Here is a 21,037-nt window from a genome sequence, read left to right on the forward strand (position 1 = left end):
CAAACTCCACCAGACTCCATGTAAATAATCAGGACTTTTAGCGTGTATAGAGCCAGCATATCTCCACCAGACTCCATGTAAATAATCAGGACTTTTAGCGTGTATAGAGCCAGCATATTTCCACCAGACTCCATGTAAATAATCAGGACTTTTAGCATGTATAGAGCCAGCATATCTCCACCAGACTCCATGTAAATAATTAGGACTTTTAGTGTGTATAGAGCCAGCATATTTCCACCAGACTCCATGTAAATAATTAGGACTTTTAGTGTGTATAGAGCCAGCATATCTCCACCAGACTCCATGTAAATAATCAGGACTTTTAGCGTGTATAGAGCCAGCATATCTCCACCAGACTCCATGTAAATAATCAGGACTTTGTAGCATATACGGCCAGCATATTTCCACCAGACTCCATGTAAATAATCAGGACTTTTAGCGTGTATAGAGCCAGCATATCTCCACCAGACTCCATGTAAATAATCAGGACTTTTAGCGTGTATAGAGCCAGCATATCTCCACATGTAAATGGGTGAATTAAGGGTTTATTTCAACCAAACCAGAGTGGTGATTGTTGGAACAGTGGAAAGATGAACCAAGATGGCTTTTGTTTTACAGTATTTTGTTTCTGTGGACTTTGAAAGAGGCGTGTTTTACGAGGAAAACGTTTAGTGAGAGTTTGAGAGAGGAGTACCGGGAAGAGTTGTGTTGACGTACAGATAGCGTAGCTTACTGTTGTCTAAAAGATTTCCAACGTCATGGCTAAATATTTGGATGATTTCTAGAAGTCTGCAGTGTTTGAACTCACGGACGGTGTCGACTCTCAGCACTCTGAACAGCAGGTAGTCGCTCTTCTCTCGGAGCAGCTGGTTCCTCAGCAGACCCACCAGCCTGGAGCCGGGGGTCGGCCCAGAGGGGCCCCGCACCGAGAACCGCAGCACCGTGCTGCGCGCACACACACACACACACACACACACACACACACACAGAGACACATATACAGAACACGCGCAGCGCCACACACACACACACACACACAGACACAAACGCACGCTCACACACACAGACACACACACACACACAGACGCATACACGCACGGACGCACACGTGCACACACACACACACACACACACACACACACAGACATACACACACACAGAGACACACACAGACAGAGACCATATCCATGACTTCATATCTTTAAAGATGTTAAAACGTTGAAGCATTTCTTGATCAAAGAGTTTATTTTCTGTATTTAAAACAGATTTAATTTCTTGAATAGTTTTTCTTTTAGGTTAAGAAACTTCTTTTAAATGTTTTCTTATTAAATAATCAGAATACTTTTCTTGCTCTTATTTAAATTAATTAGTTTTACAGTATGTTGAATGTACATTAAACATTAAAATACTGTTAAAAAGAGAGCGATCAGCTGGTCATTGCGTCCTGGTACCTGAGGTGCGAGTGTCCCAGCAGCGCTTGGACCTGGATGTCGCCGTCGAGGACGTGCAGCAGCGCGGCGAGCTGTCGGACCACCGTGTCCCTCTGAGCCACGCTGACCTGGGACACCGCCACCAGCATCTCCAGCTCCACCGCGTCGCCTCCATCCGGCACGGAGACACAGCAGGGACACTACGTTACGGTCACTACGGTACGGTCACTACGTTAACGTCACTACGTTAAGGTTACTACGTTACTTTACTACGTTACGGTCACTACGGTACGGTCACTACGTTAACGTCACTACGTTAAGGTTACTACGTTACTTTCACTACGGTACGGTCACTACGTTAAGGTCACTACGGTACGGTCACTACGTTAACGTCACTACGTTAAGGTTACTACGTTACTTTCACTACGGTACGGTCACTACGTTAAGGTTACTACGTTACGGTCACTACGGTACGGTCACTACGTTAAGGTTACTACGTTACGGTCACTACATTAAGGTCACTACATTAAGGTCACTACGGTACGGTCACTACTAAGGTCACTACATTAAGGTCACTACGTTACAGTCACTACGGTACGGTCACTACGTTAAGGTTACTACGGTACGGTCACTATGTTAAGGTCACTACGTTAAGGTCACTTTCATGCTGGGTCACTACGTTAAAGTCACTACGTTACGGTCACAATGGTACGGTTACTACGTTAAGGTCACTACGTTACGGTCACAATGGTACGGTCACTTCATTAAGGTCACTACGTTAAGGTCACTATGGTACGGTCTATGTTACGGTCACTATGTTACGTCACTATGTTACGGTCACAATGGTACGGTCACTACGTTACGGTCACTACGTTAAGGTCACTACGTTAAGGTCACTACGGTACGGTCACTACGTTAAGGTCACTACGTTAAAGTCACTACGTTACGGTCACAATGGTACGGTTACTACGTTAAGGTCACTACGTTAAGGTCACTACGTTACGGTCACAATGGTACGGTCACTACGTTACGGTCACTACGTTACGGTCACTACGTTACGGTCACTACGGTAAGGTCACTATGTTACGGTCACAATGGTACGGTCACTACGTTAAGGTCACTACGTTACGGTCACAATGGTACGGTTACTACGTTAAGGTCACTACGTTAAGGTCACTACGGTACGGTCACTTCGATGCGGCTTCACGGCGTTAAAGGTCACTTCACGTTAAAGGTCACTACGTTACGGTCACAATGGTACGGTCACTACGTTAAGGTCACTACGTTACGGTCACTACGTTACGGTCACAATGGTACGGTCACTACGTTAAGGTCACTACGTTACGGTCACAATGGTACGGTTACTACGTTAAGGTCACTACGTTAAGGTCACTACGGTACGGTCACTATGTTACGGTCACAATGGTACGGTCACTACGTTAAGGTCACTACGTTACGGTCACAATGGCACGGTTACTACGTTACGGTCACAATGGCACGGTTACTACGTTAAGGTCACAACGTTAAGGTCACTACGGTATGGTCACTACATTACAGTCACTACGGTACGGTCACTACGGTACGGTCACGACGTTAAGGTCACTACGTTACGGTGACTTTGTTACGGTCACTACGGTACGGTCACTACGTTAAGGTCACTACGGTACGGTCACTACGGTACGGTCACTACATTAAGGTCACTACATTACGGTCACTACGGTACGGTCACTTTCGATGCGGTACGACCATTAAGGTCACTTGTTACGGTACTCTACGGTCACTACATTAAGGTCACTACGTTAATGTCACTACATTAAGGTCACTACGGTACGGTCACTACGGTACTTTCACTACGTTACTTTCACTACGGTACGGTCACTACGGTACGGTCACTACGGTACGGTCACTACGTTAAGGTCACTACATTATGGTCACTGTTACTTTCACTACAGTACGGTCACTGTTACTTTCACTACAGTACGGTCACTATGTTAAGGTCACTATGGTACGGTCACTACGGTACGGTCACTATGTTACGGTCACTACGGTACGGTCACTACGGTACAGTCACTACATTAAGGTCACTACATTACGGTCACTACGTTACTGTCACTACGGTACGGTCACTACGGTACGGTCACTACATTACGGTCACTACAGTACGGTCACTACGTTACGGTCACTACGTTAAGGTCACTACGTTACTCAAAACACCTGTGTGGGTGCTCAGGGCCTTTAAGACCTCGTGAAAACCTACCTGGCCGGACCTCCACGGTGCCGGTGGCGGAGCTGGAGCGCCCCTGAGCGTCGGTCACCCTAAGCTGGAACAGGTAGGTGCCCTCCACCAGGTTGGCCAGGTACAGGGAGGCCTGAGTCTCTGAGCCGTACAGCACGTCCTGCACACACACATGCACACAAACACACACACACACACACAGATACACGCATATACACACAAACACACACACACAGATACACACATATACACACATATAGACGCACAGACACACACACATATACACACACAAACACACACACACACAGATGCATCACAGGAGCCTTACTAAAGCAACTACCACATTATTGTCCAAAGAATCAATATAATATCGTATTGTGATAAAACTCTAATCTACTTTTATCTAATCAGAGTCACGCTAATCTAATAAATGTTCTCTAAATCTCTCCTCTTGTCTTCGGTGTCAGAAGGTGTGTACTGACCCCGGCAGCAGGACTCTGGTTGTCTCGGACCCACAGGTAGCGCACCTCGGCCTGGTCTCCGTTGGTTATGGAGCCCCGGAGCACCAGAGAGTTGTTGGGCAGAGAGAGAGTGTGGCTGCCGCTGGCGTGAGCGACAGGAGGAAGACTTAGGGCTGCAGGAGGAAACGTAAGAGTTAACATGGCACATGTGGCACTAAAGGTCAGTTCTGGTTCTTTAGGGTTGTAAAAAAAACATTATTTTCATGACTGATGAAACATACAATTAGGGCTGCACAATGAATCGCAATCTTATTGAAATCCCTATATGGACTAGTGCAATATCCAAGTCGCAGACAATGTAGGACACATTTGGGATAATGTAAGTATGGGTACACAACTCAGCAACGTATAGAACATAGGTTGAGTCATTTTAAGACATTTTGACGTGGAAAAGTTACATATTATCACTTCAGGGCCGGCCGGTGGCAAAGACAGTATAGGCAAATGCCATGGGCGCAATGAGTAAAGAAAAGTAAAAAATAAGAAAAAATAATCGGAAAAAGTGATAAAAATAACAAAAAAAGTTTCAAAAACCACAAAAAAAAAAAACTAAAACAATAGGGAAAGTGCGAAGAAAAAACATCAACAAAAAGCGATATAAATGTAGGGAAAAGCACCAAAAACCACAAAAAAACCCGACAAAAACAGCTGATATCTTGCCTACGGCCAGCTCTGTGGACCCTAATTATTTAAGCTGTGATTTGCTCTCTGCGCGCCGCTACATAGAGCGCAGAGAGTGAAGCGCAGCGCAGGTAAATGTCATCAAGGGTGGCAAGGAAGCCATTTCCCGTTGCTAGGTAACAACATGCTGTTATCTCATTGGTTTGCGATTTCGAAAGGTCAGCTGCAACTAGGTCAAAAGTTGAAATAATTTGAACTTTGAGCGCAGCGCAAAGCGGCAAATACGAGCGGTTTGCAACTAGGCGCGGCACAATTAATCGCAATTTTATCGAAATCGCAATTTGGAATAGTGCAATATCCAAATCGGGCAATATTTGTTAATGGCAAAATATGTGTCAAACCATTCTAAATAAAGTATTGTGGTGCTGCAGAGACATCCCGGCCTACAAATCGTATCCTACAATCTAAATCATTATTAGTTTGGTATAGATCCTCGCAAAAATCACACTATAATCATTTTAATTGTTTAAATTTTAATATTTTTCAATGAAAATTGTTGGGTGTAATTGTTTTATTTATTTATTTATTTTTTACATTTTTCCACAAAATTGTAAAAAACAAATTGACTTTGGGCCAGTAGCGTTGAACCCTGAACCCTCTGACCTTCCTGCACCCTGACAGTCAGCGTGGCGCTGTCTGTCGCCCCCTGCCGGTCACACACAGTCAGTCTGAAGGTGTAGCGTCCAACCCGAAGGCCTGTCGCCATGGCTACCGCCTGGTCTGCTCCCTCCAGCTTTAAACCCAGCGGGCCGCTGCAAAAAAACGTGACGGAGAAAAAACCCCACAGGTGAAAGAGCTAAGAGTTATTAAATCGTGGTTAGAACATCGAACAGCAAGGCGCGTCTGAAACACGAGGACCGTTTCCTACCTGATGGCGTCCCAGTGGTAGCTGGCGATGCCGCGGTCGCCGCTGCTTCCGCTGCCGTCGAGTGACAAGTTGCTCACCGGGAGAAGCAACTTCCTGTCAGGACCCACGACGGCCACTGGGCCACGGTTTGACCCTCCGGCCTCTGATTCTGAACAAAGAGAGGGGGGGATAAAAGGAGTATAAGAAACATGGAGACATCCACTGCTGTATTTCTGCAGTATTTCTTTATTTTTAGCTGCCTATAGACTTGAAACACACTGGTAGGTGATAGCTGGAAAAGAAAAAAATGTATATATGTGTATGCATGTGTACATATTTATGCATGTGTTTATGTATATGCATGTGTATATGTGTATGTATGTATGTGTATGCATGTGTATATGTGCGTGTAAGTATTTATATATGCATGTATGTGTATATGTGTGTATGCATGTATGTATGTGTATGCATGTGTATATGTGTATGTATGTGTGTGTATGTGTATGCATGTGTGTATGGGTATGCATGTGTATATATGCATGTATGTGTATATGTGTATGCATGTGTATATGTGCGTGTAAGTATGTATATATGCATGTATGTGTATATGTGCGTGTAAGTATGTACAGTGCCTTGCGAAAGTATTCGGCCCCCTTGAACGTTTCGACCTTTTGCCACATTTCAGGCCTCAAACATAAAGATATAAAACTGTAATTTTTTGTAAAGAATCAACAACAAGTGGGTCCCAATTATGAAGTGGAACGAAATTCATTGGCTATTTCAAACTTTTTAACAAATAAAAACTGAAAAAGTGGGCGCAAGTTAAAATTATTCCAGCCCCTTTACTTTCAGTGCAGCAAACTCTCTCCAGAAGTTCAGTGAGGATCTCTTGAATGATCCAATGTTGACCTAAATGACTAATGATGATAAATAGAATCCAGCTGTGTGTAATCAAGTCTCAGTATAAATGCACCTCTCTGTCGATAGTCTCAGAGGTCCGTGTAAAGCGCAGAGAGCATCATGAAGAACAAGGAACACACCAGGCAGGTCCGAGATACTGTTGCGGAGAAGTTTAAAGCCGGATTGGATACAAAAATTCCCAAGCTTTAAACATCCCAAGGAGCACTGTGCAAGCGATAATATTGAAAATGGAAGGAGTATCAGACCACTACAAATCTTACGGGGACCCGGCCGTCCCTCTAAACTTTCAGCTCATACAATGAGAAGACTGATCAGAGATGCAGCCAAGAGGCCCATGATCACTCTGGATGAACTGCACAGATCTACAGCTGAGGCGGGAGACTCATGTCCATGGACAACAATCAGTCAGTATACTGCACAAATCTGGGCCTTTATGGAAGAGTGGCAAGAAGAAAGCCATTTTCTTAAAGATTTCCATAAAAGTGTTGTTTTAAAGTTTGCCAAAAGCCACCTGGGAGACACACCAAACATGTGGAAGAAGGTGCTGTGGTCAGATGAAACCAAAATCAAACTTTTTGGCAACAATGCAAAACGTTATGTTTGGCGAAAGCAACACAGCTCATCACCCTGAACACACCATCCCCACTCGTCAAACATGGTGGTGGCAGCATCATGGTTTGGGCCTGCTTTTCTTCAGCAGGGACAGGGAAGATGGTTAAAATTGATGGGAAGATGGATGGAGCCAAATACAGACCATTCTGGAAGAAAACTGATGGAGTCTGCAAAAGACCTGAGACTGGGACGGAGATTTGTTTCCAACAAGATAATGATCAAACATAAAGCAAAATCTACAATGGAATGGTTCACAAATAAACATATCCAGGTGTTGGAATGGCCAAGTCAAGTCCAACTATCAATCTAGAATTGTGGAAAGAACTACTGCTGTTCACAACTCTCCATCCAACCTCATGAGATGTTTTGAGGAGGATGGGCTCTTGTACTAGCTATTCTTCCTGTATGGGAGGTGGGTTGGGGGCTATAATTTTATATATTTGTTTTTTTTGTTTAAAGGTTTGTATCTTTTCGTTACTTCACTATTGTGTATTTTGTTTTCTTCTAATTTTTTTCTTTATGTTTGAGGCATGTGAATCGAAAGTCAAAGGAGCCCTCTTTTCTACCTAGCATGTATATGTGTATTTCGTATGTGTGTCTATGTGATGCATGTGATATGTGCGTTGTATATACTGTATATGTATATGTTATATAAGTATATGTATATGTGTATATATGTGTGTGTTGTGTGTATGATGTGTGTATGTGTTAGCTGTGTATGCTGTGTGTATGTGTTATGTGTATACTGTGTATATGTTTGTGTATGTGTTGTATGGTGTTTGTGTTGATGTGGTGTGTGTATGTGTTATGTGTTTGTTGTGTATGTGTGTGTTGTGTTATGTGTATGCTGTATGTGTATAGTTGTGTGTATGTGTAGTGTGTGTATGTGTGTTGTGTGTATGTGTTGATGTGTATGTGTGTATGTGTGTGTATGTGATGCATGTGTTTTGATGTATGTGTATATGTATAAGGGGCTATGTGTGTGTGTATGCATGTGTATATGCATGTGTGTTTAAGTATGTGTGTATGTGTATGCATGTGTGTATGTGTATGCATGTGTGTATGTGTTGGCATGTGTATGCATGTGTATGTATGTGTGTATGTGTATGCATGTGTATATATGCATGTATGTGTATATGTATATATAGGGGAAGCATGTGTGTATGTGTATGCATGTGTGTATGTGTATGCATGTGTATATGTTTATATGTGTATATGTGCGTGTAAGTATGTATATATGCATGTACTATGTGTATTCCTACATATATAAATGGGTGAAGCCTTTGAGATTGTTTTTACAAAAGTAGAAAAAGGGGGTAGGACCAGAAAAGTTTTTTTAACTTCTTCCTACTCCTTTCTGAAGATGAGAATCCTTATTTGAATCATTTACAATCATTCTGAATGATCTGTTGCTGAGTATTTTGCTTGCTTGTGCTGAGATGTACATGTTGTCATTTATATTTGATCTATTTCTTTTTATAACCTGTTCCAAATAAACTGAACTAAATATGCTCCTGCTAATCTCCGAGGTTTCCCTGCTTCATGTGGAACTTTACCGGACTCTGCGCGGTGGGCGTAGCGGTGGGCGTGGTCACGGTTGGAGGGTTGGTGCTGGGAGCCGCGGGGGCGATGTGGTCAGACGTCACGGTTCTGTCCGGGGGCTGGGGGGGGCTGGCTGTGGCTGCTGACTGGAGCACCTTCAGCATGTCTGTGGAGCATCACAAATTACACACATAATGTCAGTTTCACCAGACCCAACCGGAAGCTGCAGATGTTTCAGCTGTGTGTGTGTGTGTGTGTGTGTGTGTGTGTGTGTGTGTGTGTGTGTGTGTGTGAGAGAGATAGAGAGAGAGAGAGTGTGTGTATGTGAGAATGTGAGAGAGAGATAGTGTGTGTGTGTGTGTGTGTGAGAGAGAGAGTGTGTGTGTATGTGAGAATGTGAGAGAGAGAGAGAGAGTGAGTGAGTGTGTGTGTGTGTGTGTGTGTGTGTGTGTGTGTGTCAGCCTGTATGAGAGAGAAGTGAGAGTGTGAGTGAGGAGGCGTGTGTGTCTTGGCGTGAGGAGAGAGAGTGTGTGTGTGTGTAAGTGAGAGAGTGTGAGTGAGAGAGAAGCGTTTGTGTCTGAGCTGTGAGAGAGAGAGAGTGTGTGTGTGTGTGTGGGAGAGTGTGAGAGTGAGAAAGAGAGAGAGTGTGTGTGAGAGAGAGAGTGTGTGTGTGTGTGTGTGTGAGAGAGAAAGTGAGAGTGTGTGTGTGTGAGAGAGAGTGAAGTGTGTGTGTCAGTGTGAGAGAGAGAGAGTGAGAGAGAGAGTGTGAGTGAGAGAGTGTGTGTGTGTGTGTGTGCACAGTGTGCATGGGCGGGCCTGTAAAGAGAGAGTGAGAGAAAGTGAGTGAGAAGGGGGAGTGTGTGTGCGCGTGAGGAGAGAGAGTGTGTGTGTGTGTGTGAGAGAGAGAGTGAGTGAGAAAGAGAGTGTGTGTGGGAGAGAGAGAGTGTGTGAGTGAGAAAGAGAGAGTGTGTGTGTGAGAGAGAGAGAAAGTGAGAGTGTGTGTGTGTGTGAGAGAGAGAGAGAGCAGAGTGAGGTGTGTGTGTGTTTGTGTGTGTGTTTTTTTTTAAGGGGGGGGGGGGGGGGGGGTGGGGGGTTGTTGTTGTGTGGGTGGTGTTTGGTTGTGTTGTTGGTGTGTGTGTGTTTTTTTTTTTTTGTTTTGGTGGGGTTTTTTGGTGTTTTGGGTGGGGGGGGGGGGGGGGAGGGGTGGTTTTTTTTTTTTTGGGGGTGTGGCGCTTTGGGGGGTTTGGGGGGCCCCCCCGGGGTTGGGTCTGCAGGTGAAGGAAGGAAGAAACACCTGTTTTAGGTCAGCTGGAGACTTGGGAGAAAAAGAAGAGAACTGCTTTTAGATCCGATCCCGATCTTTGTTTCTAATAACCTCTGGGTGGAAACCTCCTGCGTCCCGTACAGACGATCTATCGCCGCTGAGCAAACGGGGACGAGGACCGGACATACTCATCTCCTCCATCTAAATTGCACATTTGATGCTTTCATATGTCATCACTTTGACTCCCGTTAGCTTGGAGAGCTAATGTACCTGTTGGGCCGCAGACTAAAGGACATGACACCACCCACACCATGTAGCAGAGACGCTAGCAAAGCTTCACGGGACAGATGGTAATCACAGCGGAGACCACGGATTGGTCAGACCTCTGTGTTTAACTAGATATCTTTAAACGTTACAGTTACGGCTGAAAATGACAACAGAAATATCCTTTCTGTTGTCATTTATCCATTTATCTGGCCATTTATCTACCCGGTCAGTGATTGTTGTGTTTTAGCCATGTGATTCGGTGTGTATTATTTTTTCAAATTGTGTTGCTTTAAAGCAGGGGTGTGAAACTCAACTTCCCAGAGGGCCACACTGGAAAAGTAGAATCGCATAAAGGGCCAGACATGTAGACTTTATTTTCATGCTTTTATTTTGAAAAAGTCATATCTTTTGACTGTATTACTCCACGTCTCATATCGTCTTCTCACTTACAGTTTGGTCCACATAGAGCCCTAAAAAAAGGCAGCAAATAGTGCCTTAGAAATCTGAGAATTTAGCAAATCAAGCAAAACAAAGATTACATTTTAAAAGTCGACTCACAGCAACCTGTTTCCCAGCTTTAAGGGCTTTCTGGGAGTCTCAAAGTCGTCAAATCTGCCAAATTCTGCTCTAAGTATCGCGTAGTTTCCTGTCTTTTTTTTTTGGGTGCACAACTAGTCGGGCCAACATTTATCGTGAACCTAAAATTGATATGCGGGCCGGATCAAAACCTGCCAGGGGCCGGGTTAGGCCCGCGGGCCTTGAGTTTGACACATGTGCTTTAAAGCAACACTAGAGAACTTTTCCTCTTTGTTCCCCCTACAGGTTGGAAGTGGAATTGTCTATTACGTTACCATTACCATTATTCGTATGTCTCATTGGAACTACAGATCTGCTACCTGATCTGGCAAACTTGCAGCAAAATAATGTACCTTAAAATAATGTTTCCAAAATTGTTTAAGTGGTCCATCAACTCGTAACAGGGTGAACGGCACTTCTGCATTCGCTTTGCGGCCCTCTGTCGGCTATAACCGCACTATTCAAGTTTACCCAGATCGGGTAGTGGATCTGTAGTTCCAATGAGACATAATGAGACACAATAAGACCTAATGCAGGGCTCGACATTAAGGCTTGTCCGCTACAAGTGGATTTTTTGTAGGACAAGTGGAAGAGAAATTTACTTGCCCCACTGGACAAGTTAAAACTCAAACAAAACAAAATGCCATGTTAGTTCACGTTATGTGCCACTCATTTCGTCAATGTTACAGAATTGAAACAAATACATATTTTACACCACAATCCCGGGCAGCGGGTCGGCGGGCCGCTAACGTTAGACCCAGCCCGCTGTTCAGCGCATTCTCCGCGAAAGCAGCAGCGAAAGCGCGGGCGAGCTAGCCGGTGTTAGCTTCTTAACTCCACCTTAACGTTACCTCCCCGCCACATTGTTCACAGAAAACAAGCTGAAAACAGAAGTCACTGCGTGGCGATAGCAATGAGCTTTGTGTGGATGAAGCATTATATACGTTATTATGTGTCACTCATTCCGTTTATGTTACAGATTTTTACTTTACCGATTTGAAACAAATACATTAACTAACGTTAGACCCAGCAGGCAGCGGAGAGAGCCGACCCGCTGACGTTAGACCCAGCCCACTGTTCAGCTCCTTCTCCGTAAGCGATACAGCGTGAAAGCACCGCGGAACCAACAAGCTAACGTTAGCATGCTAACTACGGCTTTAACGTTACCCGGTCCCACATCGTTCACAGAAAACGAGCCGAATTAAGCTGTCACTCGTGGCGATAGAAGTGTGCTTTGTGCGGATGAAGCATGAAGTTAATTTGACTCTTGGCGGCGGCTCTCTGCCTGCGTAACGTTACTAGCTGCTCCCGCTACTTGTTTGTAGCGGATTAAATATCAGGTAATAATCAACTGTAAAGTAGCTACACCTTTTTAAAGGATCCCTTGGTAAGTGAAATTGTAGAAAGAAAAAAAAAACACGTTGACACCAACATTTAGTGGCAAAATCCATTGTTATGTCTACAAAATTATTTTAGATATAGTATAAGTTCAAGTCACCACTACCTCTGGTCAAAATATTGAATTAGTATCTCAATATATTGTCTCAGTATCTCAGAATATAAACAAAGAATATCAAAGCAATGAGAAACTATAAAATATTGACTTAATCTCAATATATTGGCTTAGTATCATAATATATTGACTTAGTAACTCAACATATTGGTTCAGTATCTCAATATATTGACTTAGTAACTCAGAATATTGACTAAGAATCTCAAAGCAATGAGAACATTCAAAATATTGACTTACAATCTCAATATATTGACTCAATATCTCAAAATATCTCAATATATTGACATAGTAACTTAGAATATTGACTAGGAATCTGAAAGTAATGAGAAACTTTAAAATATTCACTTAGAATCTCAATATATTAACTTCTGCACACCGGCGTGCAACATATTACTTTGTATTATGGAGTCTGCAGATCCTTTTTTCTTGTTGAAGGGGAAATCTATTGTTGGGACACATTTGTTTCTACTGTTTAAACTGAATTGTATTAATGTTGATAGGGTTTGGATGCTTTCAATGGTTTCTTCAAATTCTGCATTAGCAAAACACAAATTTTTTTTATAAAATGATGAATCTTTACCCGGACAAGTGACTTTTGTTCATGGACAAGTGAAACGTAAATGTACTTGTCCGAAGGACAAGTGCCTCAAAAAGTTAATGTCAAGCCCTGACTAATGAGACACAATGAGACTTAATGAGACACAATGAGACTTAATGAGACACAATGAGACACAATGAGACATAATGAGACCTAATGAGACCTAATGAGACACAATGAGACCTAATGAGACACAATGAGACCTAATGAGACACAATGAGACACAATGAGACATAATGAGACATTACGACAGCGGTAACGGACAATTCCACTTCCAACCTGTAGGGGGACCAAAGCGGGAAAAGTTCTTTAGTTGCTTTAAGAAATTGCAATTCACTTCTGGGTCTTTTCTTTGATTCATCCACTGGTGGGCGCCAAAGTCAGACATTTTCAAATAATACTTTATGATTAATATCATATTAATTAAAGTTTTAAGTAATTAAAGTTTTGAATGTGGTTGTTACACTTGACATCGTACTGTAAGGTGTACCTGGCTGTGTGGGCGTGCTGGTGGGCCAATGGGGCGTGGCAGGGGTGGGAAGGGAAGTCCTTATATGGTGTTGTTGGGTGGAGACAGCTGTTGGTTTCTGTAGCAGTGAGAGTGTCAGTGATGTGGCATCAGCGCCGCCTTGTGGCTCGGTCTGTAAAAACAATTAAAAAAAATAAAACATGAGTCATTAACAGAGTCTTTGTGCTAAGCTAGGCTAACTAGGTCTACGACTCCCTCTCTGTACTGAACACACAGACGTGACATCCATTAAACGAAAAAAGAATATTTAAAGAAAAATGTTGAACATGGTGGGTTTGCTAGGGCATGGGCACCAGTTTAGAAAGATTTAAGGGAGCTGAGGGAAGAAGGTGTGGGATGAGAGGTCACATATATTAATACTGTAATAGTGGTAGTTTGAAAGGAAATTTTACTCTCCTCTTTTTGACTCCTGGTTTGCTCTTTAGTTTCTTCAAGTGCTCATTATATATCTTTTGTTGTGCATGATATAGGTTTAGAAAGTGAAAAAGCCCAAAGTCCCCCCCAAAGGGACTTACCATCTCCAACAGAAAACACTGTTCACCAACTGCTCCAAACAGCTCTATTGTAGTCCAGCCTTTACTTCAGAGACAGACGTGGTCACTTTGGAACACACGTTATAATGCTCACCTAGCTGCTAGCGTGGCACGCCCTCATACTCTGCTTCTGACTGGCTAGTAGTCCTTACCTAGGTACTGTCAGGGCACGCCCTCATACTCTGCTTCTGACTGGCTAGTAGTCCTTACCTAGGTACTGTCAGGGCACACCCTCATACTCTGCTTCTGACTGGCTAGTAGTCCTTACCTAGGTACTGTCAGGGCACACCCTCATTCTCTGCTTCTGACTGGCTAGTAGTCCTTACCTATGTACTGTCAGGGCACGCCCTCATACTCTGCTTCTGACTGGCTAGTAGTCCTTACCTAGGTACTGTCAGGGCACGCCCTCATACTCTGCTTCTGACTGGTTAGTAGTCCTTACCTAGCTACTGTCAGGGTACGCCCTCATACTCTGCTTCTGACTGGCTAGTAGTCCTTACCTAGGTACTGAGCATGTGCAACTCCCAACAAAGATGGAACAGAAGTGAGATGTCTCACTCTGTAGCTAAAACAGAGAGCTCAACACACAGGGTGAAAAGAGGAGAATGTGCAGTACAACAAAAATATGGTGTTTTTTGAAAATAAAACCACATACACCTATTCCGATATGACCTCTAAATACAATTATGAACCTGAAAATGAGCATAATATGAGCACTTTAACATAAGTCTTGCTATTTGCTACCGTGCCTCACCATTGATGTTTGGAATCCGCCAAATAAATGCAATTGTATGTTCTTGGTTGCTGTTGTATTGTTGTTATTGTATGAATAAGAAAATGGAAAAAACAATGCTGCTTGTATGAACCAGTGCAATGTTGATCTGCAGTAAACATAAATAAAAACAAAAGTTAAACAATTTCTTAAAAATAAAACCAATTTAAGGATTTAATCTCAGTCCTTTAATAGCCCCATTATGTGCACTTGTTGGAGTGCTGTAATATCCTCATTAGCCTCATTAACCTGAATAACTTAATCACTCACTGTGTGCTCTGCAGCAGCAGGATCAGTTGGTCTCCCGGTTTTGCCCTCGTCTCCCTGACTGATGTTCCCCACAGAGGAGGCTCTATTCTGGGCCACGCTGCTCTCTGTCAGCCCCCTCTCTGGACTATCCTCTGCCTCTGATTGGTTGTACCCGTCTCTTCCCTTTAAGGGCGGCTGAATGGTCGTCATCACAGCCTCCTTCTGGCTCCCCTCTGGATACTCCAAATCCAGCATGCCTGGATCGGAAAAGTCCTGCCGGGGCCCGTCGAACAGGGCGAGGTCCTTCAGGGCCTCCAGGTCTCCGGGGGCCTCGGAGGGCCGCAAGAGGGACCTCCAGCGGCTGGCGTACGGCTCTCCCCTCACCAGAGACTGCAGCACCAGCGTCTGCGGCGACTCTCTCCGCAGGAAGGCGAGGAAGGATTCGGCGCCGGGTCTCTTTCGGGGCTGGCAGCTCTCCCTCTGCTGGCAGCTCAGGATGTAGCAGCGGCCCTCGAACATCCAGGCCAGGTCGTAACCCGGCAGGTCGCAGCACGCCGCCACGCACTGCGGCAGAGACGACACGCCGGGGACCCGCAGGATACCGCTGCTCTCCACCGCCGGAGACACCACCGCCTCGGAGAAGGTCGCCCCCTGCCAGCACTGAGACGCAACGACAGCTGCAACGCAACACAATACCGAAGAATGTCTAATAAGGGGAGAACTTCCACTCTCGGGAAAACTCCTGGCTTCTGAACTGGTTGCAGGTCCAGTCTGGTTCCACATGGGGGCGCTCACGGGCCAGTGCAGAATGAATGGAGGTCTATGGAGCTATACCCCTCAAAATCCACTTTTCTCAGGTTATAATTTTTTTGTTTAGTAATTTGAATGTTGCATTTGAAAGGGGAGGATAAGAAAATACACACTGCTGGGTGTTAGATTTTAGCCTTTTAAAATGTTAATGACGTCATACACATATACGGCCAGAGATACTGCTTTACAGCAAGCTCTGAATCACTTCAGAGAATGTGGATGCCATCAAGCGGGATCTCTGGTCGTAATCAGTCCGTCACTGACCAATCAGCATTCATTAGCAGAATGCTAGCATGTTATGGCTAACAACGACTCAACCTGTAAGAAATCAAAAGGACATAAGTACTCGTTCATTCAACTTTTGACCTATAATCCATGTTGAAAGTCGAATCAAATCTGAGATTTCTCAACGACAATCAAACGAAAGAGACAAATTTAGCCGTCTAGCTCCATAGACTCCCATTCATTTTGTAGTGGACCGTGATCACCCCCAGTGGAACTCTGGTGGAACTGCAACCAAATTCAGTACAATGGGGCTTAATAGGGAGTGAACAGGCTCTCTGTATACAGGCTCTGACAATACTCTGGTTTATAGAGATCAACAGTTGTTTAACGGCTCCGGTTCCGGAAGTGTTTTTCCCCATTGAATTATTCCATTGAGGTTTCAAAACAATGCTGATATAAAGAGTTTTAAGTCTGGAACTGAGCCAATCAGCTACGAGATGAATCGTGACCACAAAACATTTGATTCGGTAAAAAACTTTTGTAAAAGGAGAATAGATGTACTTGGTGGTTGTTAATTGTTTTTTTAAGGTATATTTCATAGGATTCTAGTAAGATTTTTAGGGCATGTTTTTTTTTTAAAATTTTTGTCAATTTCTATTTTTCCCATGTTAATTTTTTTTTTTTTTATTTTTGGGAGGGGGGCTTAAATTGAAGGGAAATGTAGGAACACAAGACCTCATTTTGAAAATATCCTAGAAATGTGGGAACATAGGACCTAATTTTAAGAAAAATTTGTATTCTAAATTAAAAATTGCTGTGGGACCATAGGGCTGTGGGACCATAGGGCTGTGGGTCCATTGGGCTGTGGGACCATAGGGCTGTGGGACCATTGGGCTGTGGGACCATTGGGCTGTGGGACCATTGGGCTGTGGGACCATAGGGCTGTGGGACCATAGGGCTGTGGGTCCATTGGGCTGTGGGTCCATTGGGCTGTGGGACCATAGGGCTGTGGGACCATTGGGCTGTGGGTCCATTGGGCTGTGGGACCATAGGGCTGTGGGACCATTGGGCTTACCCCCCTTTTCACAACCTTGTAGCTTGGGGTCAGTCTGCTCGGCTGGTTAAGACAGTTATGGCTGATAATCAGAATCCTTATGGAGAAAATCAATGGGATTTTTACTCCTGGAAACCACACTGTTGAGCTCTATTACTAATACTCAAATCAACAGAGAACAACCTCCAACTCAAATGACAACATGATGTCTGTACCTTCCACACAGTGAAGCAGCAGCAGAAACGTTTTCTCCCACATGGTCAGCCTGAAAAACATCACAGGACTCTCACTGGGAGACATCAGAGAGCCAGATCAAAAGATAATAACATCATGGTAAAATAACATTAAAATGTAGCCTGTTTCATGCAAACCAGTTCAATACCACACAGTGTTACATAAATTAGGCTGATTTAACTCATTACCAGAGGTGGAAAGTTACAAATTACAAATACTAACGTTACTGTAATTGAGGAGTTTTTTTTTTTGCGAATCTGTAATTTTACTTAACTTTGACTCCAGTTTGTTTTGTTTGATGTATTTTACTTCGTTACATTTTAAATCACATCTGTTACTGAGTAAAAAAAAGAAAGTATCTGTCAACAAAGTCAAATCAAAAGCTGGAGAAATCTTTTCTTTCGACTTTTTGTCGCTTTTTCCGACGTTTGCCTCTCTTTTTGTGGTGTTTTCACCACCTTTTTCCCCAGCATAATAGCCTATTCCGTCCTATTATTGTTGCTTTCTTCCCTTGAGTTTTAAGCCCCATCCCCTCCCCTCCGCTCCCCCACTGTTAAAAAGTAAACTAGGTAACTTTTACTCTAAGTACATTTAAAAAAAAAAAAATCCAACAATATTTTTATACAATTAAATGGTTATGTGAGTACGAAGGTATTAACTGCATACTTCGTGAGCTAAAACAATATATATATATATATATATATATATATATATATATATATATATATATATATATATGTAGCATATAAGAAATATATACTATATATATATGTAGCATATAAGAAATATATACTATATATATATAGTATATATTTCTTATATGCTACAGAGAGAGAGAGAAATGACTATAACACCTGGTTAGTTAGTATCAGCACCCCGGACAGCGCAGGGTTAGTTTCAGCACCACGGACAGCGCCACCGGGAGCCCCGCCCGGCAACAGACAACACGTTGCTTATTGACCCAAAATAAACGCACCTTCATCCCTCTGACATCGCAAAATCGGACAATAACCACATATAAGACAGTTTCACTTGATTTATTTACACGAAAACACCGCATAACCGTCGTGTATGTCTACCCAAATGATGATCTCCTTAAAATACCTCGCCTCCAAAACTCCCTTGAAAATTTTATAAATTTAATGTTTCCTTGCTTAGGGATAGAGACATACATTTAATAACATTTGAATGAAAAGGTTTTTTGTATTTGTATATACCACTTTCAAATTCGGATTAAATACATTACACTAAATAGCACATCTTGCCCCTAAAACGTTCAACTTTTGAAGTAGGTCTTTTCTTAATACCAGCTGCCGTACCGCTCCGATAAATATTAGCAGTGTAAGCTGGTTTTAAATTTAGATTTGGTTGAAATGACGTCCATCCAGCACGGTGAGACATATAGCAATATCCGGCACCCAAAAAGTGACCATTAAGGATAGCAATCTAATTTTAAATAATTTCTGTTTCCCACATCTCGACTTGCAAGAGAAGGTAAAATTAGGTGATTTGTGAACGGAGTCTGGTGTACATGACGTATGCTAACAACGAACAGTCGGATGAGAATCTATGGTCTGTCAACAAACACTGAAATATTTGTTTCCGCTCTGAAAGAAAAAAAGGCGACAAGGCGTATGTAACCACAGCGAATTAAATCATTCCTCGTGTCGTTGGTGTCCCGTTTGATCGTTAAAACCCCGGTGCGTCCGCGCTAAATAAAAACAAGGAACACGTTTACACACCTGGTTGCGGTCCCAGTTCTTCAGTGGCTCTTTACTGGTTCCCCACAGTCCCGTAGGACCCAGTCAGTCTTACATGTTACATAATGGAGTCTAGTCACGCACATGGAAGATAGCCTTCAGGGCAAATTTCTTGCCAGAAAAGGTCTATTTTGACCAGGATTTAACCCCAAAGCATCCTTTCCTTAACCTAACCCACCCAACGAGGTAGATGCTAGATCAGACCCGCTACACGTGCCGAGTCTGCCGACGTCAACACAGACTTATACTGCGCAGGCGTAGTGTAGAGACACTTTTGGCTCTTGGTTGCGGATGTTGTTAATTATTTCTCCCGTTATTTATAAAAACTAAAACATTTACTATGAATGTATCAGTATATAAAATAGAGAATATTATCATCGTATTTTATTCTTTTTCATTTTATGTGAAATAAATACAACAAATAATGGATTTCAATACATTTTTTTAAGAATGATTTTTTTAGTTATTTATTTTGCATTGAAAGATATAATAGGAACCCAGTAAAGGGAACATTGTGCTGTGGTATAGGTCCCACTGTGTAAATGGTATCATTATTGTTTTACCTTTCACCATTGCAGCCCCCTCCCTCTGGAACTCCCTACCCATACACCCCCGGGACTGTACCGACCTGGACACGTTCAAAACACTAATCTAAACACACCTCTTCAGATTAGCTTTCCACATCCACTAGTCTTACATTTCTCACCTGATAGTTACTGGTTTTATTGATTTTAATTGCTTTTAATATGCTTGTTTAACTGTAAAGTGTCTTTGAGTACCACCATGTAAAGCGCTATATAAATAAAATGTATTATTATTATTATTATTATTATTATTATTATTATTATTATTATTATTATTATTATTATTATTATTATTATATATGTTTTAGCTACTGAGTGGGTCATCTTCTCGATAGGCGATCTTTGCAGTAACTAGACCAGCAGGGGCGCTAGCATCGAGTTGACAGTTTCCGGTCTGACCCGGATTCATAACAACAGATGAAAACGGCTAACAAGCTAACCGTGATTCAGGCTGCTACTTTTTTACGTTTTATTTTTAACGGTTACGGTCCGTTTACCACAGCGGGGCGTTTTAACGGCGGCAGGACGGCGACGATAGCTTGACAGCTGTCGTAGCCAAAAGCACCGGGAAACGAAATGAAGACGGTTACTCCGCGTTCAGGCTGAAGTTTGTTACCGTTAGCAGCGTCGCTTTAAACGTCAACTGCTCGCTAGCCTGCTATTAGCACACATACACACTCATCATCATCATCATCATCATCATCAACAACAACAACAACAACAACAACAACGGTCCTGTCAGCAGCAGCTGGTAACAACAACAGCACGTACTCTTTTCATTGTTTAAACCGGGACATAATGCGTTTGTGGGAAAGTGTTTTTTAACCGAAATAGTTAATTTCAGGGCGGTAATAACTGTTAGCTAGCATGCTAAGTTGGTGTAGCTGAATCATGTGAGTCTCGTTTACTCCCATGGATTATTATCGGGGGAGATTACTGTAGCTGCAGGGTAATAGGGAAACTATGTAACCCCTGTGGTGTCCTCGGCTCAAATTTGACTTGTTTTCAACGTATCAGACACTGTTTATATGCTTGATCATTTCTTTTTACATTTATAGTCAATTTTACTTGTTTTGGACTAAACTTCTATGTACTATTATAATCCTTTTATCTTTTTAGGTGTGACATTGTATGATCTGTCCAGGGACAGCAGATGTTAAATAGCCTTTTGGCTAATTCTGGCACACTGCACATTTTTTGTTATGTATTATTAGTGTGCATTGTCCCTGTTAAATAAACCTGAAATAAATAAAATAGACACATGGGTATCTTTCAACCA

General features: G+C 42.8%; 2 protein-coding genes across 2 annotated transcripts in view; one reads left to right on the plus strand and one right to left on the minus strand.

The window, feature by feature from the left end:
- The window catches only part of kiaa0319 (KIAA0319 ortholog), a 26,970-nt gene extending 7,564 nt beyond the window's left edge, over positions 1-19,406 (minus strand). Inside the window, exons 1-12 of the mRNA XM_039806173.1 lie at positions 19,157-19,406; positions 17,396-17,469; positions 15,113-15,768; positions 13,499-13,649; positions 9,590-9,606; positions 8,805-8,859; positions 5,737-5,884; positions 5,472-5,620; positions 4,149-4,300; positions 3,689-3,826; positions 1,452-1,612; positions 809-945 (exon numbers count right to left, since the gene is read on the minus strand). Of these exons, the coding sequence (XP_039662107.1) occupies positions 809-945; positions 1,452-1,612; positions 3,689-3,826; positions 4,149-4,300; positions 5,472-5,620; positions 5,737-5,884; positions 8,805-8,859; positions 9,590-9,606; positions 13,499-13,649; positions 15,113-15,768; positions 17,396-17,456 (1,825 nt within the window). The 5' untranslated portion in view covers positions 17,457-17,469; positions 19,157-19,406. The remainder of the gene's footprint in view (positions 1-808; positions 946-1,451; positions 1,613-3,688; positions 3,827-4,148; positions 4,301-5,471; positions 5,621-5,736; positions 5,885-8,804; positions 8,860-9,589; positions 9,607-13,498; positions 13,650-15,112; positions 15,769-17,395; positions 17,470-19,156) is intronic.
- A 750-nt stretch (positions 19,407-20,156) lies between these two features.
- pik3r4 (phosphoinositide-3-kinase, regulatory subunit 4) overlaps positions 20,157-21,037 on the plus strand; it is a 29,439-nt gene continuing 28,558 nt past the window's right edge. Inside the window, exon 1 of the mRNA XM_039806174.1 lies at positions 20,157-20,509. The gene's annotated coding sequence lies outside the window, so the exon portion shown is untranslated. The remainder of the gene's footprint in view (positions 20,510-21,037) is intronic.

The sequence above is a fragment of the Perca fluviatilis genome, chromosome 7 (assembly GCF_010015445.1).
Source record: "Perca fluviatilis chromosome 7, GENO_Pfluv_1.0, whole genome shotgun sequence".
Taxonomy (NCBI): Eukaryota; Metazoa; Chordata; class Actinopteri; order Perciformes; family Percidae; genus Perca; species Perca fluviatilis.